The 18,993-nt window shown below is 57.1% G+C and overlaps 1 protein-coding gene across 1 annotated transcript; it reads right to left on the minus strand.

The window, feature by feature from the left end:
* Window positions 1-18,695, minus strand: HIP1R (huntingtin interacting protein 1 related). The gene is made up of 32 exons (XM_058851721.1): window positions 18,440-18,695; window positions 13,219-13,282; window positions 12,667-12,809; window positions 12,301-12,357; window positions 11,992-12,072; window positions 11,816-11,892; window positions 11,467-11,528; window positions 10,275-10,415; window positions 9,768-9,825; window positions 9,602-9,677; window positions 9,286-9,423; window positions 9,153-9,211; window positions 9,015-9,087; window positions 8,506-8,689; window positions 8,254-8,342; window positions 7,538-7,654; window positions 6,986-7,087; window positions 6,557-6,751; window positions 6,215-6,362; window positions 5,867-5,953; window positions 5,494-5,601; window positions 5,072-5,208; window positions 4,412-4,522; window positions 4,234-4,292; window positions 4,053-4,083; window positions 3,871-3,933; window positions 3,315-3,415; window positions 2,562-2,667; window positions 1,744-1,867; window positions 1,530-1,591; window positions 1,231-1,422; window positions 1-1,137 (listed from the first exon to the last, which is right to left on the minus strand). Exons 1-32 carry the CDS (start codon window positions 18,530-18,532, stop codon window positions 1,132-1,134), a joined length of 3,144 nt encoding a protein of 1,047 aa, XP_058707704.1. The 5' UTR covers window positions 18,533-18,695; the 3' UTR covers window positions 1-1,131.
* Between the last annotated feature and the right edge of the window lie 298 nt (window positions 18,696-18,993).

Below are 18,993 nucleotides of genomic sequence, written 5' to 3' on the forward strand. Positions count from 1 at the left end.
TATATATATATATATATATATAGGCACATGCAGAACCATAGATACATATGGCTACACATACATAGAGAGGACTCTATATATATATATATTTATGTAGATATATTTTTGCACATTTAGCTAATTTACTCCCTCTCTCTGCCCCACAGCTCAGTTTCCTGAGCCCTGTCATGGCCTTGGGCCTGTCATCACCCCCCTTCCCAACAACAAAGCAACACAAAAGTATTTTAAATATTGCTCCTTTAATAATCTACATCCTGGCAGTTGTTCCAAGGGAAGACACAGCTGACAGGATTTTGATTCTGCCCCCACATCTCTCCACATCAGTAATTCCTTATTGCTGCAGACTTCTCTAGCCCCTGGCTCCCATAGGCCACGGTTAGATTTAATTCTGCTAATTATCTTAAATATAAAACATAATGCAACTGATCCCTTGACATTGCTGTAGTAATAAAAAATAGAAAAGGAAAAAAAAAAAAATAAAAACGTTTGTATTGCCAGTGTGTGTCAGGAACTGCTTTTCCCTAACAAAAGCCCTGCTCCATGTGCTGGGGAAGGCAAACGTTTCCCTTCCTGCTGAGGGCTGATCCCGTGCCAAAATGAAGTCAAATATTCCTCAGGCTGGAAAAAGGGGAATTTAAAAAAACGCTTGCAAGAAAAGCCCACCAGTTTCTTACTGTAAAACCAGTTCACAGTTCTTGGAAAGGGTCTGAGCAGTACAGTAGAGCTACATTTACTGAAAACTTCTAGTGCTGAGAAAGTCCTTTAAAAAAAAAAAAAAAATTAACCCAAACGAACCCAAAATTAAATTAAACCGGGAGAGCCGGTTGGCAGGTGAGGAGGAGGAGGAAAAAGAGGAGGAGGAAGAGAAGAAGAAGAAGGAAGAGAAGGAGGAGGAGGAAAAGGAGAAAAAGGAGAAAAAGGAGGAGGAGAGCACACAGCAGTGCCTGGGGAGCGCAGGAGCGCCGCCTCTCTACAGTTCCAAAAAAAGAGGAAAACAAAAAAAAAAAACAACAAAATAAATTCCTTAAAAAACATCCAGTTTGGGATTGTTTCCAGGCCGGGCGCTGAGGAGACCCCGCGCGTGAAGGCACAGCAGCGCGAAGGCAACGTGACGTGTGGGGCCGGGGCTCGCTAGGGCTGCGGGAGAAGGGGACAAAGGCAGAGGTCAGAACTCGTGCCAACATCTCCAACATCTCCCCCCTGCCCAGCTGCGCCCCAGCCGGGCCCCACCTGCCCCAGGCCGGGTTTCTGGGCAATGGGAGGTTTCTTGAGGATCCCTCGTCGCGGCGCCGGCGCCGGCCTGGCCTCCCCGTCCTCCGGAGCGTCCTCGCAGCCCCCGGCCAGGACGTAGTGCTGCTTCCTCAGCTCGCCCAGACGGACCCGCTCGCTCTCCAGCCGCTTCTCCAGCTCCAGAACCTTCACCTGCGCCCAAAAACCATCCTGGGGGCTGTGCTGGGGGCACAGGGACCCCCAGTGCGGGGCAGGGTCTGTCTGCAGCCGCGCTGAATCCGCCTCAGGGCTCTCCCTACCTGTGTCTCCATCTCCTCCTTCTTCAGCTTGATGAGGGACATGCCCGAGAAGTCCATGGTGTCTGTGGAGGGAAGCGGGGCCCCCACTGAGTGCAGCCCTCACAGAGGACCCTCACGAGCCAAAACAGTGCTGGATGGACACCACAGGGTGTTCCCCAGGCCTGGAAGGGATTTGGGTTGGGTTTTTCTACCTTTTCCTTTCAAAAAACCTCACCTTTCTCCTCTATCTGCTCTTGCCCTGACTTGGTGGAAGCCACCACGTTTGCTGCCATCTCGTTGACGTTGCGTGAGCACTCCTGGAGCCTGGCCAGGTTCCTGCTGCTCTTCTCAGCCTTCACCTGCAAAGGAATTGGCTTTGGGTGCCCACCACAACCCCTCCATGGAGCTCCAGGGAGCCCCAGGCAGAGGCAAAGAGCTTTTGGGCATGAGAACCTGGGAGTGGAAAGGATGGATGGATGGATGGATGGACAGATGGGAAGGTTTATCCTCAGTGATCCCATCATGGCCAGACAAGGTGATCCCTGCAAAGCCCTTCAGCCCCAGAGCACCAAACCAGCTCTGCTCCCACCTGAGCCAAGCACTCAAGCAGTGAAGACACAGCTTTTTTTAGCTGTGCTCTTTAATTTTAAAACCATCTGGTGTAAAAATCCCTGTGGAGCCCCCTTCCCCCACACCTGCACCTTTGTGTGCTCCACCCCTCACTTCCACCCACACCCAAGGAAACGTGGCAAGGACCAAAGTCTCCCATCCCCAATTCCAGCTCCTGCAGGTGCTTTTCTGGATTTCTTGGTAGTTATTAACATTTTCTTTACATAACCAGCTTGACAGGAGGAAGATGGGAGGTTTTACACATCTTCATTTCCAAGGCAAGCCTCAGGTGTGGGAATATCAACACATGGATTAAAACCACAGACGGGAAAATAGCAAGGGCTTCCCTTCTCCCTGCTCTGGGAGGCTGCAGGATTGGCAGAGAGGATGGGAACACCATGGGACAGCATGAGGGGACACAGGGGATCCTGCTGGGACACCCACCTTGGAGGCAGCCACCAGCTGGGCTGTGCTGGCAGCGATTTCGTGGGAGCAGACAATCAGTTCCTCGTATTTCCCCGTGTGCAGGACAACCCTGTCCGCAGACTCCCTGCGGTGGGGGCCAAAGGGAGATTGTGTCAGACACAACAGAGCAAGTGCAGATTATTTATCTCCTGCTAATACCCTCAGAAAGCAGCATCTGGATCCAGCAGCTTTGTAATTACAGAGTCATGGAATTGTTATAGTTGGAAAAGATCTCTGAGATCTTGGAGTCCAGCTGTTATTAAAGCTCATTCACAGAGCAATTATTCAAAGCCATGATCCAGACGATTTGGACAGAGGCAGGATTTTGTTTTCATAATGGATGAGATTTTTAAAGCTTTGCCCAAAAGATCCCCCCACATTTCCTGCACTGGCACAGGGAACACCCTGCCCCAACCCCAACCACCCCATCCACAACCATCTGAGCACACAGGGCAGGGGGGATTTGATTTCACACTTTGCAGACAGGGAGGAACTGCCATCCCCAGCTGGGTGTCCCAACCCAGGCTACGATGCCCCGTGAGGAATTAGCAACGAACCAAACTGAGGGGCCAGAAAAAGCCAGCAAGGATCTCCATAAGGAGCCAGCAATGATGCTCCACAAGGAATTAGCAATTCAGCAGGGGGAATTTTGGATGCTGGGGTGACAGGGAGCCCTGGGTGCAGCCCATGGGGCCGTGTCCCAGGGGAAGCTCCTGGCCTGGGGGTACCTACACGAGCTGTGTGGCTCCCCAGCCCACAGCCTTGGAGGCAGAGATCAGCCCTTCCGTCCAGCGAGAGTTCTTGGCATAAAACTCCTGAGTTGTTGCTGCCCCCTGTTGTTATGAGAATATTATGGCCTGGATTAACTTGTGTCTAATATACAACAACATATAAATCTGTATTAATAGCCTTATAAAGTGTAACAGTATGTAAATTAATATATAAAGCCATAAATCAAGGGAGTGAGAGCATTCCTCTGCTCTTCATGCTGCTCTTACTGACCTGCTCTAAATAATTATCACCAAAAAAAACACCAGAGTCCCAAGCCCACAAATTTAAACTGGGTTTGGTTTAACACACACACGTTTGGGCCATCATCTTTAGATGGACAAGGCTTTGCAACGCTGACAGCAATTTGTGCAAGAGAGCACCGGGCTGAGCAGCCCACCTCCAGCAACTGGGACAGCCAGAGTGCTGCTAACATGAACCCAGAGTGTTTCTGAAATTTGGGGGAAATTCTCCTGTATTTGATGTCAGTACAAAGAGATGAGTGTAAGGGAGGACTTACCCGGCCACTTTCCACTATCTCCTTCTGCAGGTTGGTGGATGTTGTTACAAGAAGTCTGATAGCCTGGAATGAAGGAAAACAGGTTTTGGGGTTTGATGGGGGTCTTCTAGAGGAGGATTGATGCTGCTGCTGGTGGGAGGTTACAGTTTTGTGCACCCCAGATGGGTTTCTGCAGTACTGACCTTCATTAGATCCGTGCAGGAGTTCAGAATCCTGGAGGGAAGCAAGAGAAAAAGTGTTCAGCATCCAGGGAAGCTTTGGCTCCAGAAAATGGGGCTTTTCTCGAGACCAGCCAGCCTGTTTTGGAGCAGAGCACCCCCCAGCAGGGCACAGACCTGTCACAAGTCCCTCCCCAAAACTCACCGTTCATTCACTTCCAGCTTGACCCCAGAGCTCTCATTCCTGGCCTGGCTCATCATCTCCTGTTGGAAAACACACGAGGAAGAGTGGGATGCCATGTTAGGGTGAGGAAGGAGGAGGAGTGATGGACACTCTGCCACCCCAAGGCCCCAGAATGGCCCATCCTGCAGCTCTGTCTCACCTCTATCCTCCTGACAGCATCCTCAATCGCCTCTGAGGTGGAGGCCATCTCCTTCTCAACCATGTCCCCCAGCTCCTCCTGCTTGATGTCCAGGCTCTTGGGTCTCAGCTCCTGCCAGAGGAGGCAGCAGGCATGAGGGGGTTTTAGGCAGAGAAACAGAAGGGAATATTTACAAGGAATAACTACAAACCAAGATACCAAATTCCTTCCTGCCCCCACCAAATAACCCTGCAGCCTGCAAAGGTGAAGGCACACATGCCACCGACCTGCAGCAATCATGGCACAGGGACCTCAGAGATAAGAAATGCCCCAAATCAAGGTGACAAAACTCCATCACAGGAGCAGTTTCAGCTCCATAGGGCTCTGGAGAGCGGAACAGTGGTGTAAAGAAAAAGACAAATAGGGGCTTCATGAGGAGGAAAATCTGAAAGATGGGAAGTTTCTTTCCACAGTGGTTACTGGGCTGAAAGAGTTCAGCTGAGCTGAGGGTGACCAGCTCTGCACACCACCAGGAAGGGTCTCAGTGCTCAGAAGCTGAGATGGTTCAAGGAAAGCAGCAGGACTTGTGGGTATGGGGGATAAACCACCCCAAAGTGTCCCTTGGGACCCACCCTGCCAGCCACGAGTGGGAAGGTGGCTGTGCTGGGCTCCATCTCCTACCTGGGCCAGCTGCAGGACCTCTCGCAGTGCCCCCTGCACGTCCCCCAGCTGGGCCCTGCCCAGCCTCTGCCTGTCCTTCAGCTGATCCAGGTACTGCAGGCTCCGCTGGCCACACTCCCGGCACGTCTCTGTCAGCCCTGTGGAGAGCACAGCTTGGGGCCAGCCCTGCCCACCCTCATCTTCCTCCTCCCCTCATCCACGGCTGAGCACCAGCAGCATCCAGCAAATGTCTTCTAGGAGATTACAAATGAATTTCCAGGAGCAACGTGGCCCAGGGAGGGGCACTTCAGGAAGGGGAGCATGGGGAATGTGCTGTCCTTGGTCAAATCTACCCCTGGCACAGGAGGCTTTGGCATGGCCTCCCTAAAGAAAAGGCCCATGAGAAAAATGCCCCCCATTTCCCCCTGCATTCCTGCACTCACGGTCAGCGTGGTCGGTGGGGGCCAGGTGGGACGTGGCGCTGCCGTTGACGATGGTGTCGGCCGTCAGGTGAGCAAAGAGGGCCAGAGCCCCCACCAGCCCCGCAGCATCTGCCACAGACAGCACAGGGTCAGGAGCTGCCAGCCCAGGGCACCCCCTGCCGGGTCCTGGGGGCTGCAGCTCATCCCTGAAGGCACTCAAGGATCAGCACGAGATGTTGGGATTGACCCCTCCAGCCCAAAGGAGCACACGGGCACCCCCGGCCCCACCCGTGTCCCTCTGTCACCAGGGCTCTGCCCCAGGGCCACCAGGGGCTGCTGGGTGTGTGGGAACACGAGCAAGCTGGGAGCAATGCCAGTCCCCAGCCCCAGGTACCTGCCATGGAGGCCACGTACTGCGCGTGCCCCTTCTCCAGGGCATCCGTGGACTCCAGCGCCGCCTGCGCCCGGCTCAGCAGGTAATCTGCAAGGAATTTCATTTCATTTCCTTAGCACGGCCAGGCTGCTGGGTGCCTGCACCAGTGCTCACTCCACGAGGGGAACAGCACTAAAATCTGAGCAAAACAGTGCTGAGGATGACAGCTAAAAATTCATCCTGGCAAGCCCGACCTCAACTGCTTCAAGCGTGATGGAAAAAATGCCGTGGGAGAGCTGAGATACAACGTGATCTGTCCAGGAGGGAGAAGGCAGAGTGTGTGTCAGGCCCTGGAGGAGCAGGACATACCTGGGGAGCTGGTGCAGCGGAGGTGCAGGGGGTCATCCAGCTTGGCCATGGCGTCACGGAGAATGCCCTGGGCTTCTCTTACTGTCTCCTGCAGGACTGCAAACTGATCCTCCAGCAGCTTCTGCTGCAGGCTCTGCTCCTGGGTGCTCTGTGGGGCAGGAGGAACAGGTGAGTGGCACAGCATCCCCATCAGCAGTGTATGCCTCGAGAGGCCCTTTCCAGGATTAGACCAAACCATCCCATGGCTGCAGGTGCAAGCAAAATCCCACTGGCATCAGCTGGCATCCCTGAACACCTCACCCTGCTGCAGAGGGGCAGCAAGCTCTTCACACAGCACTGTACCTTCTCCAGGAGCCTGCCCTGGAGCTCTCGGATCTCCCTCGTGGCCTTGTCTGCCTCCTGGCTCAGCTGCAGCTCCTTCTCCTCGATGAGGCCACGTGTGGACAGCAGCTCACACTCCTTCTCGCTCACTGACCGCCTCAGCACCTCCTTCTCGGCGTGCAGAGCATCCACCTGGGCGCTGAGCTCCACACCCGCCTGCCATGGGGTGCCAGGACACCCTGTCACTGCCCTGTCACTGCTGGGAGCCCGACAGACACGCAGGGGGACGTGCCAGGCTCGTGACACTGACGGGCTGGGCCCACGCTCAGCCCTGGGACAGCTCTTGGGCTGCTGCTGAAGCTGTGGCTGGGCAGTGCTGGCAGGTCCCATCACCCTGGGACAGGCTCTGATGGGGACCTGGGCTCGTGCTGCCCCTCCCCAGCCCCGTACCTGCTTGGCCTGGCTGAGCGAGCGCTGCGCCTGCTCCAGCTCGTCCCGACGGGCCTCCAGCTCCTGCCTCAGCTGCTCCATCTGCAGGCTCTGGTCCTCCAGCTGTGCCCACACACCGTGCCCAGGGCTCAGCCCCCGCCGTGCCCCGGCGCCAGCCGGGATGGAGGGAATGAACCCAGCCATGTTGTGCAGGGAGGGGGTTTGGGGGTCTTGGGCAGGGGGTGTCTCCTGGAAGGGGTCCTTTTCCCACACCAGGAACTTTGGGAGCAGCCCCCAGAGAATGAAAGCACTCAAACCCATCAATTTGCATTGTGGCATTTTCTTGGGAGAAGAAAAGGCAGATTTGGGCAAGAGGGAATGGGAAGAGTCATGTATTTGGGAAGAGTCATGTATTTGGGAAGAGTCATGTATTAACACCTTCCTGAGGAGCCAGGGTGACTCTTGCTTGGAATCAGGGCCCAACAGCAACAAGCACCCCTTTCCCTTGCTCCCAAACTGTGTTTCCCAGGCTGGGGAGGGCTCAGTGCTGGCAGGGAAGGATCCAGAGCTCACCTTCATCTCGGCCTCTCGCTTGACCTGCTCCACCTGAAATGCCAGCTGCTCCTTGACACGTGCCACCTCCTCCTGGCTCTGCTGTGTGACTGTCAGCTGCTTGGCGGTGTCAGCGTTCTGTGGAGGGACATGGGGCTCCAAGGTGAGGTTCCAAGGAGGAACCTCACTGTCCCCACACTCATTCCAACCAAATTCTGGCTGGAGGGATAACTCCAAGGTGCCTTTCCTCACAGCATCCAAATGCTGGCTGCCAGTGGACATGGATTCAAGGGGTGCCCCTGTCTGGTGCTCAGAGGGGGACAGGAGCAGCACAGGGGGACTGGGCAGGCACAAAGCACACCAGTGGTGGCAGAGGGACAAAGGGACAAAAGCAAGACCAAAACACCCGAAGAACAAAACAGGTGAGTGGCACAACTGAGACACAGGATCCCCACCACCAGCACATCCCTCAAGAGCCCCTTTCCAGGACTGGAGCCAAGCATCCCATGACTGCTGGTACAAGTGATATCCCACTGGACACAGAAACCAGCAGAAACAGAACAAGCAACAGGAAAAACACCCCAAAAAACAACAACAGAAACACCCAAAGGGACCATGATGGAAGAGGGAAAGGGTGCTCAGCTCTGCCCTGGATACCCCAACCCCAAAAGGGAGGGATTTAATTCCGGGGCATTGCCCTCAGTGTCAGGCCCTGCCTGCAGAGGCAGCAGCGTTACCTTCCTCAGGAGCTCGGCGTGGGTGTTGATGAGCTCGCTGTGCTTCTCCTTCAGCTTCGTGTAGCGGATCTCCGTGGCGTTGGCTTTCTCTGCAGGGAGGGAGACCCTCAGGGACCACAGCAAGGGCAGCCCACGAGCACCACAGGCACCACAGGACACCCCAGGTACCCCAGGACACCCCAGGACACCCCAGAGCACCACAGGACAGCCCAGGACACCACAGGACACCCCAGGACACCCCAGGACACCTACTCTCAGCCTCAGCACAGAGGCGCTGTGACCTGTCACTGTCCTGCTTCACCCTCTGCAGCCTCTCCAGCTCGTCCCGCAGCTGCTCGTTGTCCACCAGCGCCTTCTGCTTCTGCTTGCGCTGCTCCTCCACTTCTCCCTCCAGGCTGTTCACCTGTGCCTTCAGCTGGGTGATGTAGCGCTGTGCCTGCAGGGACACAGGGCACTGGGGCACGGCCCTGCCCTCCCCAACACCCCCATCCAGGTGCCCCCTTTGGGCAAAGCAGCCGTGGGATGCACAGGAAAGCTCTCCCCTTCACCCCTGCAGTCACTCTGTCCCCGCTGATAACATCGTGACAGCAAGGGACAGGTCTCTCAACGCCTCCACCCCATCAGGAATCACATCCTGGCACTGGGAGAGGTCCCAAAACACAACACTGGATGGCAGGACCCTGCTCATGCTGCATCCCTTCAGGGTTTCCACAACACAGCACCAAACCCCGCCCTGTTCTCCCACCCCAGCTGGGCTTTACCTCCAATTTAATCTTCTCCATCTCTGCATGGAGAGTTTCCACCTCCTTCTTCAGGCTCTCGATCTGTGCATCCCTGTGGACAAAGGCAGGTTGGTCCCACGTGGCAGCAGCCACTGGCCCCTGCTGGCCCCCCCATACCTGTCATCCCAAACGCCGTTGGGCGGCCCGAAGGTTTGCTCAAACAGATCCGAGGTGATCTGGGGAGGAGAGAGGGTGCTGAGCTCAGCCAGGACACGGGAGCCTGCCTCCCCTGCCAGCCCCAGGCCCCCACCTGTGGCTCTGTGGTGGAAGTTGTGCTGATCTCAATGAGGTTCTCTGGCTCCTCGTCCTCGGGGGCTTCCTCGGGGATGACGACCACCGGCTTCACGTGCTCGGCCAGCGCCGACGCCCGCAGGAAGTTTGGGGGGTTCTGCAGGGACAAGAAGTTGTTGCAGCCTTGCAGGGGGGGTTCAGGAACTGCAAGAGCCAGAGTGCCAAGGGAAGGGAGGGAGCCAGCCCTGGGTCCCCCTGCAGTGTCCCCAGACCCCAAAGTCATTCAGGGGGGCACCCACAAGCTCTCCAGAGCACCACAGCAAATCCTGCCATACCTCCGGCAGCCGAGGGATCTGGATGAGCCGCTTGAAATACAGCATGTCAGAGGCCTTCTTAAAGAAGTTTTTAAGGCTGGAGAGGTGGGAAAGACAAAGGGGAGATGAGAGGGAGCTTGGAAAGAGGGAGGAGGGGACTCCACCGCCCCACCTGGGCCCCGGTTACCTGCGGAACTGCTCGTGGAAGCGGTCCCGGTGGCCCTGCAGGGTGTCAGCCGGCAGACCTGGGTGAGGAGGGACAGCTGTGACTAATCCGGGGCTGTGTGTGTGTTCATGTGCTCCCAGACCCCCACCACTGCAAAAGCCAGCAGGGTAAAAGCCGGGAGGGAGTGGGATGTGAAGGGTCAGGTCAGGAGTGGGGTGTTCCCATCCCCAGCAGAGGGAGATGTGGGTGTGGGAACTCCAAAATACCCACATGAGGCTGCTGGCACTGTGCTGCCCAGTGATCCCATGCAGGGGCTGGCAGGCCAGGGCACGTGGGTTTGAATTAATCGAGAACAAGTCCTTCTAATTCCTTTATCTGGAATGTCTGTGTGGGATGGAGCAGGCCCCTAGAGCCCAGCTGGGACACACGGACACGGCGATGGATGCTGCAATCCACACCAGCCTCATCCCCAGACCCAGAAGCCCACCCTGGGAAAACACCAGCACAGAGCACATCCCCGGGACTCACAGGAGTGCAGCTTGAACATTAACTTGACGGAGTAGTGGTAGAGGTGGCTGCAGTCCTGGATGACCTGGATGAGGGGGGCCAGGCGGCACTGCACCGCCGACATCTGCGACACGGCCATGGAGGTGTTGAGCTGCCTGAAAACTGAGGGGAGCTGTGTTTGCAGAGCCGCTTGATCATTAACCACGGCGGATGTGGGGCACAGGGAAATGCCAGGGCTGCTGCCCTGAGCTCAGAACAGCCCCACTCTGAGCAGCACAAACACCCAAAGGGACCACGCTGGCACAGGGAAAGTGCTCGGCTCTGCCATAGACACCCCAACCCCAAATAAAGAGGGATTTAACGCCAGGGCACTGCTCTCATGCTGCTGCTGCTGCTCCACAACACAGCTGGGGAAAGTGAGAGGTTTTGCTCCATTCTATTTAATCATGCAAGGATCTGGGAGAGGATCCCAGGGCAGGGGACGAGCCCGGCGGCACCGCAGCCTCGCCTGCCCCTGCTCGGAAACAGATCCCTTCCCTTGGCAGGGATCCAGGCAGCATATCCACCCTGGCTTCTTCCCTGCTCAGCTTTAAAGTATTTATGAATATAAATTCTCTGTATAACTGGGTCAGGAGGAGAAGCAGGAGGCTGTTGGGAGCCGGGAGCACGGTCTCTCCCGCTGTGCCCTGTTTTCCAGGACAGCTCTGTGTTCCTGACTCTCGACAGAGGAAGAATCTGCCACCTCTCTAAGCCATCTAAAAATTCCTAAGGAGGTGACAGACATGAGCAGGGGCCTCCAGCCCTCCCTGGAGGCATTTCAACGAGGGGAAATGAGTCTTTAAAAAGAAGTACAGCCCCATCCTCTGCTTCAGAGGGACAGAAGGGATTTGCCTAATAAATATGATTAATGTGGTTGTACATAAAAAAAATAAAAATATATTTCAGAGCAGTTCTGCTCTGAAAACAACACTCTGCCTTGCTCAGGTGGGTTCAAAGCAGTTGCACGCTCTAAATATTTTCCTACAACTGCCTCTACAAAGCTTCAACAGGGGAATCCAGCTGAGAAACCACCTCAGAAATCTCTTGGGAGGAGGAGGAGGGACCTGAGCCTCCAACCTCAGCCTCCCGGAACTCCATTCCCGACCAAAGAGCGAAACTATTGCTCAAGAGCCCCAGGGCGAGCGGGAGGGACCTGCCCCTGCCGCCTCCTCACCTGACTCTGACAGCTTCAGCTCACAGTCCAGGTAGTCAAACAGCTCAACCGTCAGCTGGAAGCTGCCAAAACAAACCAAAACTCCATCACTTGACAGCAGAGACATCTTTGCTCCAGCTGCTGGCATTCACTGAGAGTCCTCATGACAGCAAAGGCTCTGACAAAGAATTTGGGGCTTTTTCTCCCTGCATTTACCCCACAGTGCTCTGGGGGGGCAGGAGGAATCGGGCACCATCCAAGCAGTTCACAGAATCCTGGTGACTGCCCCATCCTGGAGTGGTTTTGTCCAGCTGGGGGTCATGGAGCTGGTGACCACACCCTGGGCACTGGGCCCCACCAGGACACTCACATGTTGTTCACATCTGTCCCTGCAGTCTTTTCCAGCACCTCATCTGACACTTCAAGGCCCGGGGGGAACTCGGGATGCTTTGGAAAAGGAAGGAGAAAGCCATCAGTTGCTGCTAATATTCTTGCTGGTGTGGCACATTCCCACATTCTGGTGAATGAGCTGGCAGAGGGTCTCACCTTGACATGGAAGGAGATCTTGGTGAGCAGGAGCCGTGTGTAGATGCTCACCAGCTGCCCGTACCTGTCGTGCAAATGGCCCTACAGAGACACAAGGGGAGATGGGGGAATCCAGATCCAGAACCCTAACCAGATCCAGCAGATCCCACAGGATCCACAGCAGATCCCACCTGCACCAGCCCTGTGGCTGCACCATGCACACAACCATCACCCAAAGAGACAGGAGGTTATTTCAGGTAGTGCTTCACCCTCTCTGTGCCCACCGTGCTCCTCAGAGCCATCTCCACACCTCCACTCCGCCCCACTCACCCACAGGTCCCCCGTCTCTCGGATGTTGCTGCGGTACCTCTGACAGTCCTGGAGAACCTGGGGATAAAAAAGGGAAGGATGTGGCACAGTGGGGCTGGCTGCCTGCCCTGATGCTGAAGAAGAGGAGGGATCCAGCCCATTACTACACCACTCCAGCTCTGGGAGAAGTTCCAGCCTTCCCATGGCACCCAAAGGTCAGGGGTTTGCTTGGGGAAGTTTCAAAGGTGCGAGACAACAGTGCCCCACAGCCTGGGAAAGGTTGGGGTAGGGAAGGGATCCCACTCTGTGTGCAGAGGGATGTTGGCAAGAGCCAGAGATTTCCCCCTGCCCGTGGAGCAGGAGGGACATTGCAGAGGCGACACTCACGTTGGGGTGGCCGTCACGCAGGACCTTGTGCAGGACATGGCAGAACTTCCAGCTGAGGATGGCACTGCTGGGCAGGGGCAGCCCGATGGCGTAGGACCAGAAGGTGAATGCTCCCTTCTCGTGGTGTGTCCCCAGGATGATCCCTTCCAGCGCAGTCAAGGCCAACTGGGTACACACGGGGCAGGGGACAGGCTGGGCTGGGGACTGCTCTTTGTCAACTTTCATTGCAAAGGGGAGCACAGGGATCACCAGCACAATGCTGCACCCCCCAGTAAAACCCCCAGGTAAGACCCTCATTTGTCATTTCTGGGTGTGCCTCCCCCTGCCGAGGGCACGCTGGGGCCCTCTGCATTTTACTGCCAAAGAAATGCAATTTTACTGCACTGCTCGTTTGCCTTTTCACTGATGGCTCAAACAATGTGATGCCAGCCCCCAAACAAGCTCTGTGTGGATCTTTGTGTCCCCAAATCTCCTGTGGCTCCAGCATCAGGGGGTGACACCCCCACACCCCAAACTCCTCCGTGCTGTCCTGGGAGCCAAGGGAAAGGATACGGCGGGCATGTTTCTCCTTCACTGGTGCTTCCTGTGTGTTTATGGCTTTGCTGATGCTGATGGCCTGCAAGAGGAGGGGAGAGTGCCTGTCAGACATGGTGTGACCCCCATGGCCACCCCGACACCCCAAAGTGCAGTGCTGGTGCTTTTAGGGGATACCCAATTTCAGAACACATTTGTCACCTCCAAGTCATTTGTAACACATCAGAATAGGCCTTTTCATGCACAAACAAAGCATCCATTAAACCCCCCCATCCCCAGCAGGATCTGTCAGGATCTGACCACTGCTGCTGGTGCTCCCGGCTGTCCCTGTCCCAGGAAACCAATTTTTGCATTTTTGCAGCCTGAACTCAGCGCTGTGCCCGAGCAACATTAAAGCACAACAGTGAGATGCCAAATTCCAGGGTTGTTTGTGTAATCACAAGGAGCCTTTGAACCACGGGGGAGTGGTTTGGGTTCTTCTGAGGATGTTGCTGCGCACAAACAGCACGTGGGGAAAAGCAGCCCCCAAGCAAGGAGGGAGTGGCAACCTCAATGCCCATCTTGATGGAGCAAAAATCCAGAGCAACGTGATTATCAGAAGAGGATTATCTATATTTTGATATGTTTGATCAGAGCACACTTTAAATTAGGAATTTCCTCCAAAGGATGACCCCAGACTGGAGTCAGTTGCATCTCCCATGTGTTGATGGGCTGCAAATCCAAGTTGTGTCTTTGATGAGGATCTTCCTCCTCCTCAGACTCAACTGAGCTGCTTCACCCTCACAGGAGCACTTGGGCTGTGCCTGTGTCCATGAGCTCTCTGTCACCAGCAGAGGAAAAATGTCCCAGCTGGGAAGGCAGGAAGCGGCCCCGCTGCCAGCACTCGTGCCGGAAGAGGAACTCAGTCCCTCCCTGCAGCTCCACAGCCATAAAACCTTATAAAAATCCTATCTACCTGCCCAGGAAAGCAACTGATTCCACATGTCTGCTTGTCCAGGGACACCTGAAATGAGGTGCTTTCCTGTAGGAGGAAGAACCTGATGCTGAGTTATCAAGTGCTCCTGACTTATGCAGGAGGAACCCGACACTGAAGGGGCAATGTCTAAGGTGTCCATGCACCCAAAAGAGCCTAGAACAGCTATCCCCAAACTGACCATGACAGCAACAAAACTGTGAATCATCCCAAAGAGTGAACCTGTCCCAAAAGGCTAAGCCCAGCTGCTGGGGAGAGGGCCTGGCTTTGCCTTTCCTGCACCAGGAGAGTCCCGGTGTTACCCCGCCATGTGGGGCCGAAAGCAGCAGCAGAGTTAAGCCGGTGACTTGCTGTAATCCTCTTATCCCCAAAGGTTAACGAGCCTGGAGTGCCTGGGAACAGGCACTTGCAGCACAGCTGCCTCTCCCAAAGTGCCTTCACAGCCACCCCAAAGCCTGGAGCTGGCAGAGGCTCCTCGATGGCAGCTTGGCCAGAGAGATGTGCCACAGGTCCTCAGGGATGCCAGCACCTCCCACGGGATACTGACAGAAAAGATGGTTTATCATGGACAGGGAACAACCAAGCAGAGGAAAGGAAGGATTTGGAAAGGCATCCTGCAGTGAAGAGCTGCTGAAGGAGTTAATGCATCTTTACTGAGGTGTTTTGTGTAGAGGGAGCAGGGCAGACACATCTCCCAAACTGGGACTTTTGCTGCCTGCCCTAAGACAGGCCTGTCCCAGCCCATCATGTTCATTCCAACCCATCTATGGAACCCGAGGAGACACAGCCAGAAAGGTCCAAGTCTGAGAGAGGCAGGCCCCCAGGAAAGCAAATGTTGTCCCCTGTCCCCAGGGACAGGCCTTCAGCTGCTCAGTGGGCTGGGACCCTGCTGGTCTGTCCCAAAACACAGCTGTAATTCCCACTGGCAGTGGTGGTTTATTGCATTTATTGCCCTTAGTCTCATTGACAGCCTGATCAGCCAAAATTCAGCCCAGGAGCTGCTGGAGAGGTTGGTTTCATCCTTAGTGATTCAGTGCAGAGGTTTCACTGAGCCATTTCATGTCCAGCACAAGGACTGGACCCAGCCCACCCACAGCACCACATGAGACACTGCGTCCAGCATGGTTCCAAATCAACCACAGTGGCACCAAACCAGTGCCAACCCCTCAGAGCTGCCAGCCCAGGTGTGCTTTCACTGCCTCCAAGCACCAGGCTGGCCAGGAGATCCAGGAAAACGGGATGGTGCCAGCAGGGATGGGCACAGGGCAATGCTGCAGCCTGGGAACCGCTGGCTGTCAGGATGTTCCTGCTGGCTGCCTGGCAAAGCCAGGCTGTGGAGGATGGCTCCAAAACGGGGAGATTCACCCTTGACCCAACCTCTTGGGACACCACTGGCACGAGGATGGCTCCAAAATGGGGAGATTCACCCTTGACCCAACCTCTTGGGACACCACTGGCACGTCCGGAGATGGGCAGGACCTGGCTGTCACTGCAGGTGCACAACCAGCCTGGCCAAAACTTTAATGCAACCTGTGGACTGTTCCCCATCACTGACAGGCAGCAGGGAGAGGAGCCAACCCCAAAACCTGCCCGGCCGTGGGCTGTGGGAGCCCGCAGGGCTGCAGCCCCAGTGCTTTGCTCACAGCCCGCACGTACCAAGCCGGTGACTAAAGCCAGGATCAAAGCACCCAAATGAAGGAGCACAGTTTACATCCACCCTTTTGTTCCAGGCTGCTTTTAATTAAGGCTGATCATCCTGCCCACAGCTGCCCAGAGCCCCGGCATTCCACAGGGTCCCAATCCCCACCTGGCAGGTGGATGTCAGGTCCCAGCATGATGCCACAGCAGGAGAGATTTTTTTGGCAGCAGGAAACCTCCCTGGCCAGGCAGCACGAGAGCTGTCAGAACAGCTGAGCTATGAACTCCAGAGCTCCCTTCCTAACGCTGCTCCTTCCCAAATTACACCAGGAAAACACCGCTTGGCAGTCACACACAATGCAAATCTGCAGGTTCCAGAGCTCATTGGATTTTTAACCTTTTTGTTTAAAAAAAGCAAAAACTGGCAGCAGAAAAAGACAAGTTTTTCCTCCTGCCAGGCTGCCGAGCAAGCGCCTGCTGTGGGATGGTGATTTCCTACTTCCCACGCACGGCTTCTCCGAGGGGGACATCTACATCACCCTGACACAAGACATGGAAAAGCATTTTCAGGGAAAGCAGGTGACCTTCATGTCACCCACAAGGGCCTGGGATCACAGCAGGGTCAGTAACTCCTGTCTGTAAGCACAGGCATCACCCAGGCCCTCACAGGAGAAAAGGTGAGGGGGCTCTGAATTATAGTACGGAATCCTCAGGCAGCAGAGGGGATGTGCCAGCAGCACCCCTGTGACACAGAGATGAGGAGGGGACATGCCACCAGCACCCCTGTGGCACAGAAATGAGGAGGGGACATGCCAGCAGCACCCCTGTGGCACAGAAATGAGGAGGGGACATGCCAGCAGCACCCCTGTGACACAGAGATGAGGAGGGGACATGCCAGCAGCACCCCTGTGACACAGAGATGAGGAGGGGACATGCCAGCAGCACCCCTGTGGCACAGAGATGAGGAGGGGACATGCCAGCAGCACCCCTGTGACACAGAGATGAGGAGGGGACATGCCAGCAGCACCCCTGTGACACAGAGATGAGGAGGGGACATGCCAGCAGCACCCCTGTGGCACAGAGGCGACCGGCGGCCGGCTGGGCAGCTGCTATAATTAGAGGTAAAAGGCAGATCAATACCCACATTCTGCTCTCACTGAAGCACCACTACAGGAAACCACACCAGAATAAATCTCCTTTAGGACAGTTTTTAGCAGTTGCTGGAAAGGTCAGTTCTGGGCAGTGAACGTGGCCATCAGCCAGCGAGCCTGGGGTCAGAGAGCAAAAAGCTCTAACAGAGAGCAACCACCTCTTTGCCCTGTCCACATCTCCGCTCACAGCATCCCTGTGACTGCGCAGATTTCCAGAGCACAAGTCCCAGTGCAAAGCCCAAAATGCCCTGGAAGGGAGGGGGAAGGAGGGCCCCGCTCCTGCCCGGGCAGCCCCCGGGCACATGAACGATGGTTTATCAGCGGTGCCCGGTGGGACGATTGAAGGAGACGCGTCCAGAGGGAACCGGAATTGCCGGTTTTCTCGTGTTGCTCCCCAAACCCAACAAGCTCCGTTTCCTACCCGGCACCGTGACCCTGCGAGGCCTGAAATTTCCACCTGCCTTCGCTGGCGCTCTCCGGGACCAAACCAGCCCAGGGGCTGAGGAAGAGACCGCAAAGCAAAGGGGCAAAGGGAAAAACAAATGCGATGAATGCACAGCCTGCAAAAGCAGAGGTGTCACAGGAGGCGTGCCGGGAGGGCACTGTTATTTTTGCTGGGGCAGCGGCGAGCCCGTCACTGTGTCCATCTCTCTGCCCACACTGAGAACTTCATTTCCCACCAGCCGTATGCCAGCCCCATCGGTGCCCGACCACTGCCCACCCCGTGGGGGCCACAGGACTGCGGACACCCCGGCCAAGCGGGACAGGATGGGGCACAAACGCCTTTGGGCTTTGTTTCCACTCTGCCACCTCCGTGGGTTCAAGCACCCCGCTCCCGGAGGGTGACCCGGAGCCGCGGGGTGCGCAGGGGTGAATCCAGCCCCGGTGCGAAACATTCCCGGTGTCATCGGGGCCGGGGCTGGGCAGGGATGCGGAGATGCCCATTCCCGGGGGCGCGGGGTTGCCGTGGAGCCCCCGGGCTCGGCCGCGCTCCCGCCGACACCGTAAAACTTTCCCAGCGTGCTGCCGGCCGTGTTTACCTGCGATAAGGCCCGGGAGGTGCGGGGGGAGCAGCGCGGGGCCCGGGCCCGGGGGGTGGCGGCGCACGGCGGGGCCGGGGCCGGGGCCACGGGAGGCAGCCCCAGCGGGACCGTCCCGCGGCCGCGCCGGGAGGAAGCGGCGGCGCAGGTGGGGGCGGGGGAATGCGCGGCGCCGGCACCGGGGACGGACGGGCGGACGCGGGCAGAGGGACGGCGGCCGCGCTGCCCCACCGGGGCTTCCCCGGAGCCCGGCGGGGACCCGCGCCCCCCATCCCGTCCCATCGCATCGCCCGAGAAGCCCCCGCGCTCAGCGCACGCCGAGGCGATGCCCCGCGGAAAGGGCCGGCCCGCCCCGTTCCCCAGCCGGGAGCAGCACCAGGACTAAAACCGGGACCGTAACCGCGGCCGGTCCCGCGGCCCCCTCCCGCCGTCCTTGCCTGGCTCTTGTCGAACTGCTCCCGCTCCGCCTCCAGGCTGTGGCCGCCGCGGCGGCTCAGCACCCGCGCCGGCACGCTCTTGATGCTGTTCATGGTGGGCCGCGCTCCGGTATCCCCGCTCCGGTATCCGCGCTCCCCGCTCCGGTATCCGCGCTCCGGTATCCGCGCTCCGGGCAGGAGCGGCCGGCGCCGCCCGCCCCCCGCCCCTGCACTGCGCCGCGCCTCCGCCGCGCCCCTGGCGGCTGCGCTCGGAACTGCAGCTGGGACCGCGCAGCAGCCCCGGGGGGGACCCGGAGAGGGGACACGGAGAAGGGGGACACGGAGAAGGGGACACGGAGAAGGGGGACACGGAGAAGGGGGACACGGAGAAGGGACACGGAGAAGGGGGACACGGAGACGGGACACGGAGAAGGGACACGGAGAAGGGGGACACGGAGAAGGGACACGGAGAAGGGGGACACGGAGACGGGGACACGGAGAAGGGACACGGAGAAGGGGGACACGGAAAGGGGGACACGGAGAAGGGGACACGGAAAGGGGGACACGGAGAAGGG

The sequence above is a fragment of the Poecile atricapillus genome, chromosome 16, assembly GCF_030490865.1.
Source record: "Poecile atricapillus isolate bPoeAtr1 chromosome 16, bPoeAtr1.hap1, whole genome shotgun sequence".
In the NCBI taxonomy this organism is placed as follows: Eukaryota; Metazoa; Chordata; class Aves; order Passeriformes; family Paridae; genus Poecile; species Poecile atricapillus.

Coding starts and splice junctions, on each gene's coding strand:
- HIP1R (XM_058851721.1), bottom strand. CDS start 18,532: ATGAACAGCATCAAGAGCGTGCCGGCGCGGGTGCTGAGCCGCCGCGGC. Junction 7,088..7,537: donor AGCGAGAGGCCGAGATGAAG/GTGAGCTCTGGA, acceptor GTGTGGGCACAG/CTGGAGGACCAGAGCCTGCA. Junction 2,668..3,314: donor TGGGGAGCCACACAGCTCGT/GTAGGTACCCCC, acceptor CCCCCACCGCAG/GGAGTCTGCGGACAGGGTTG.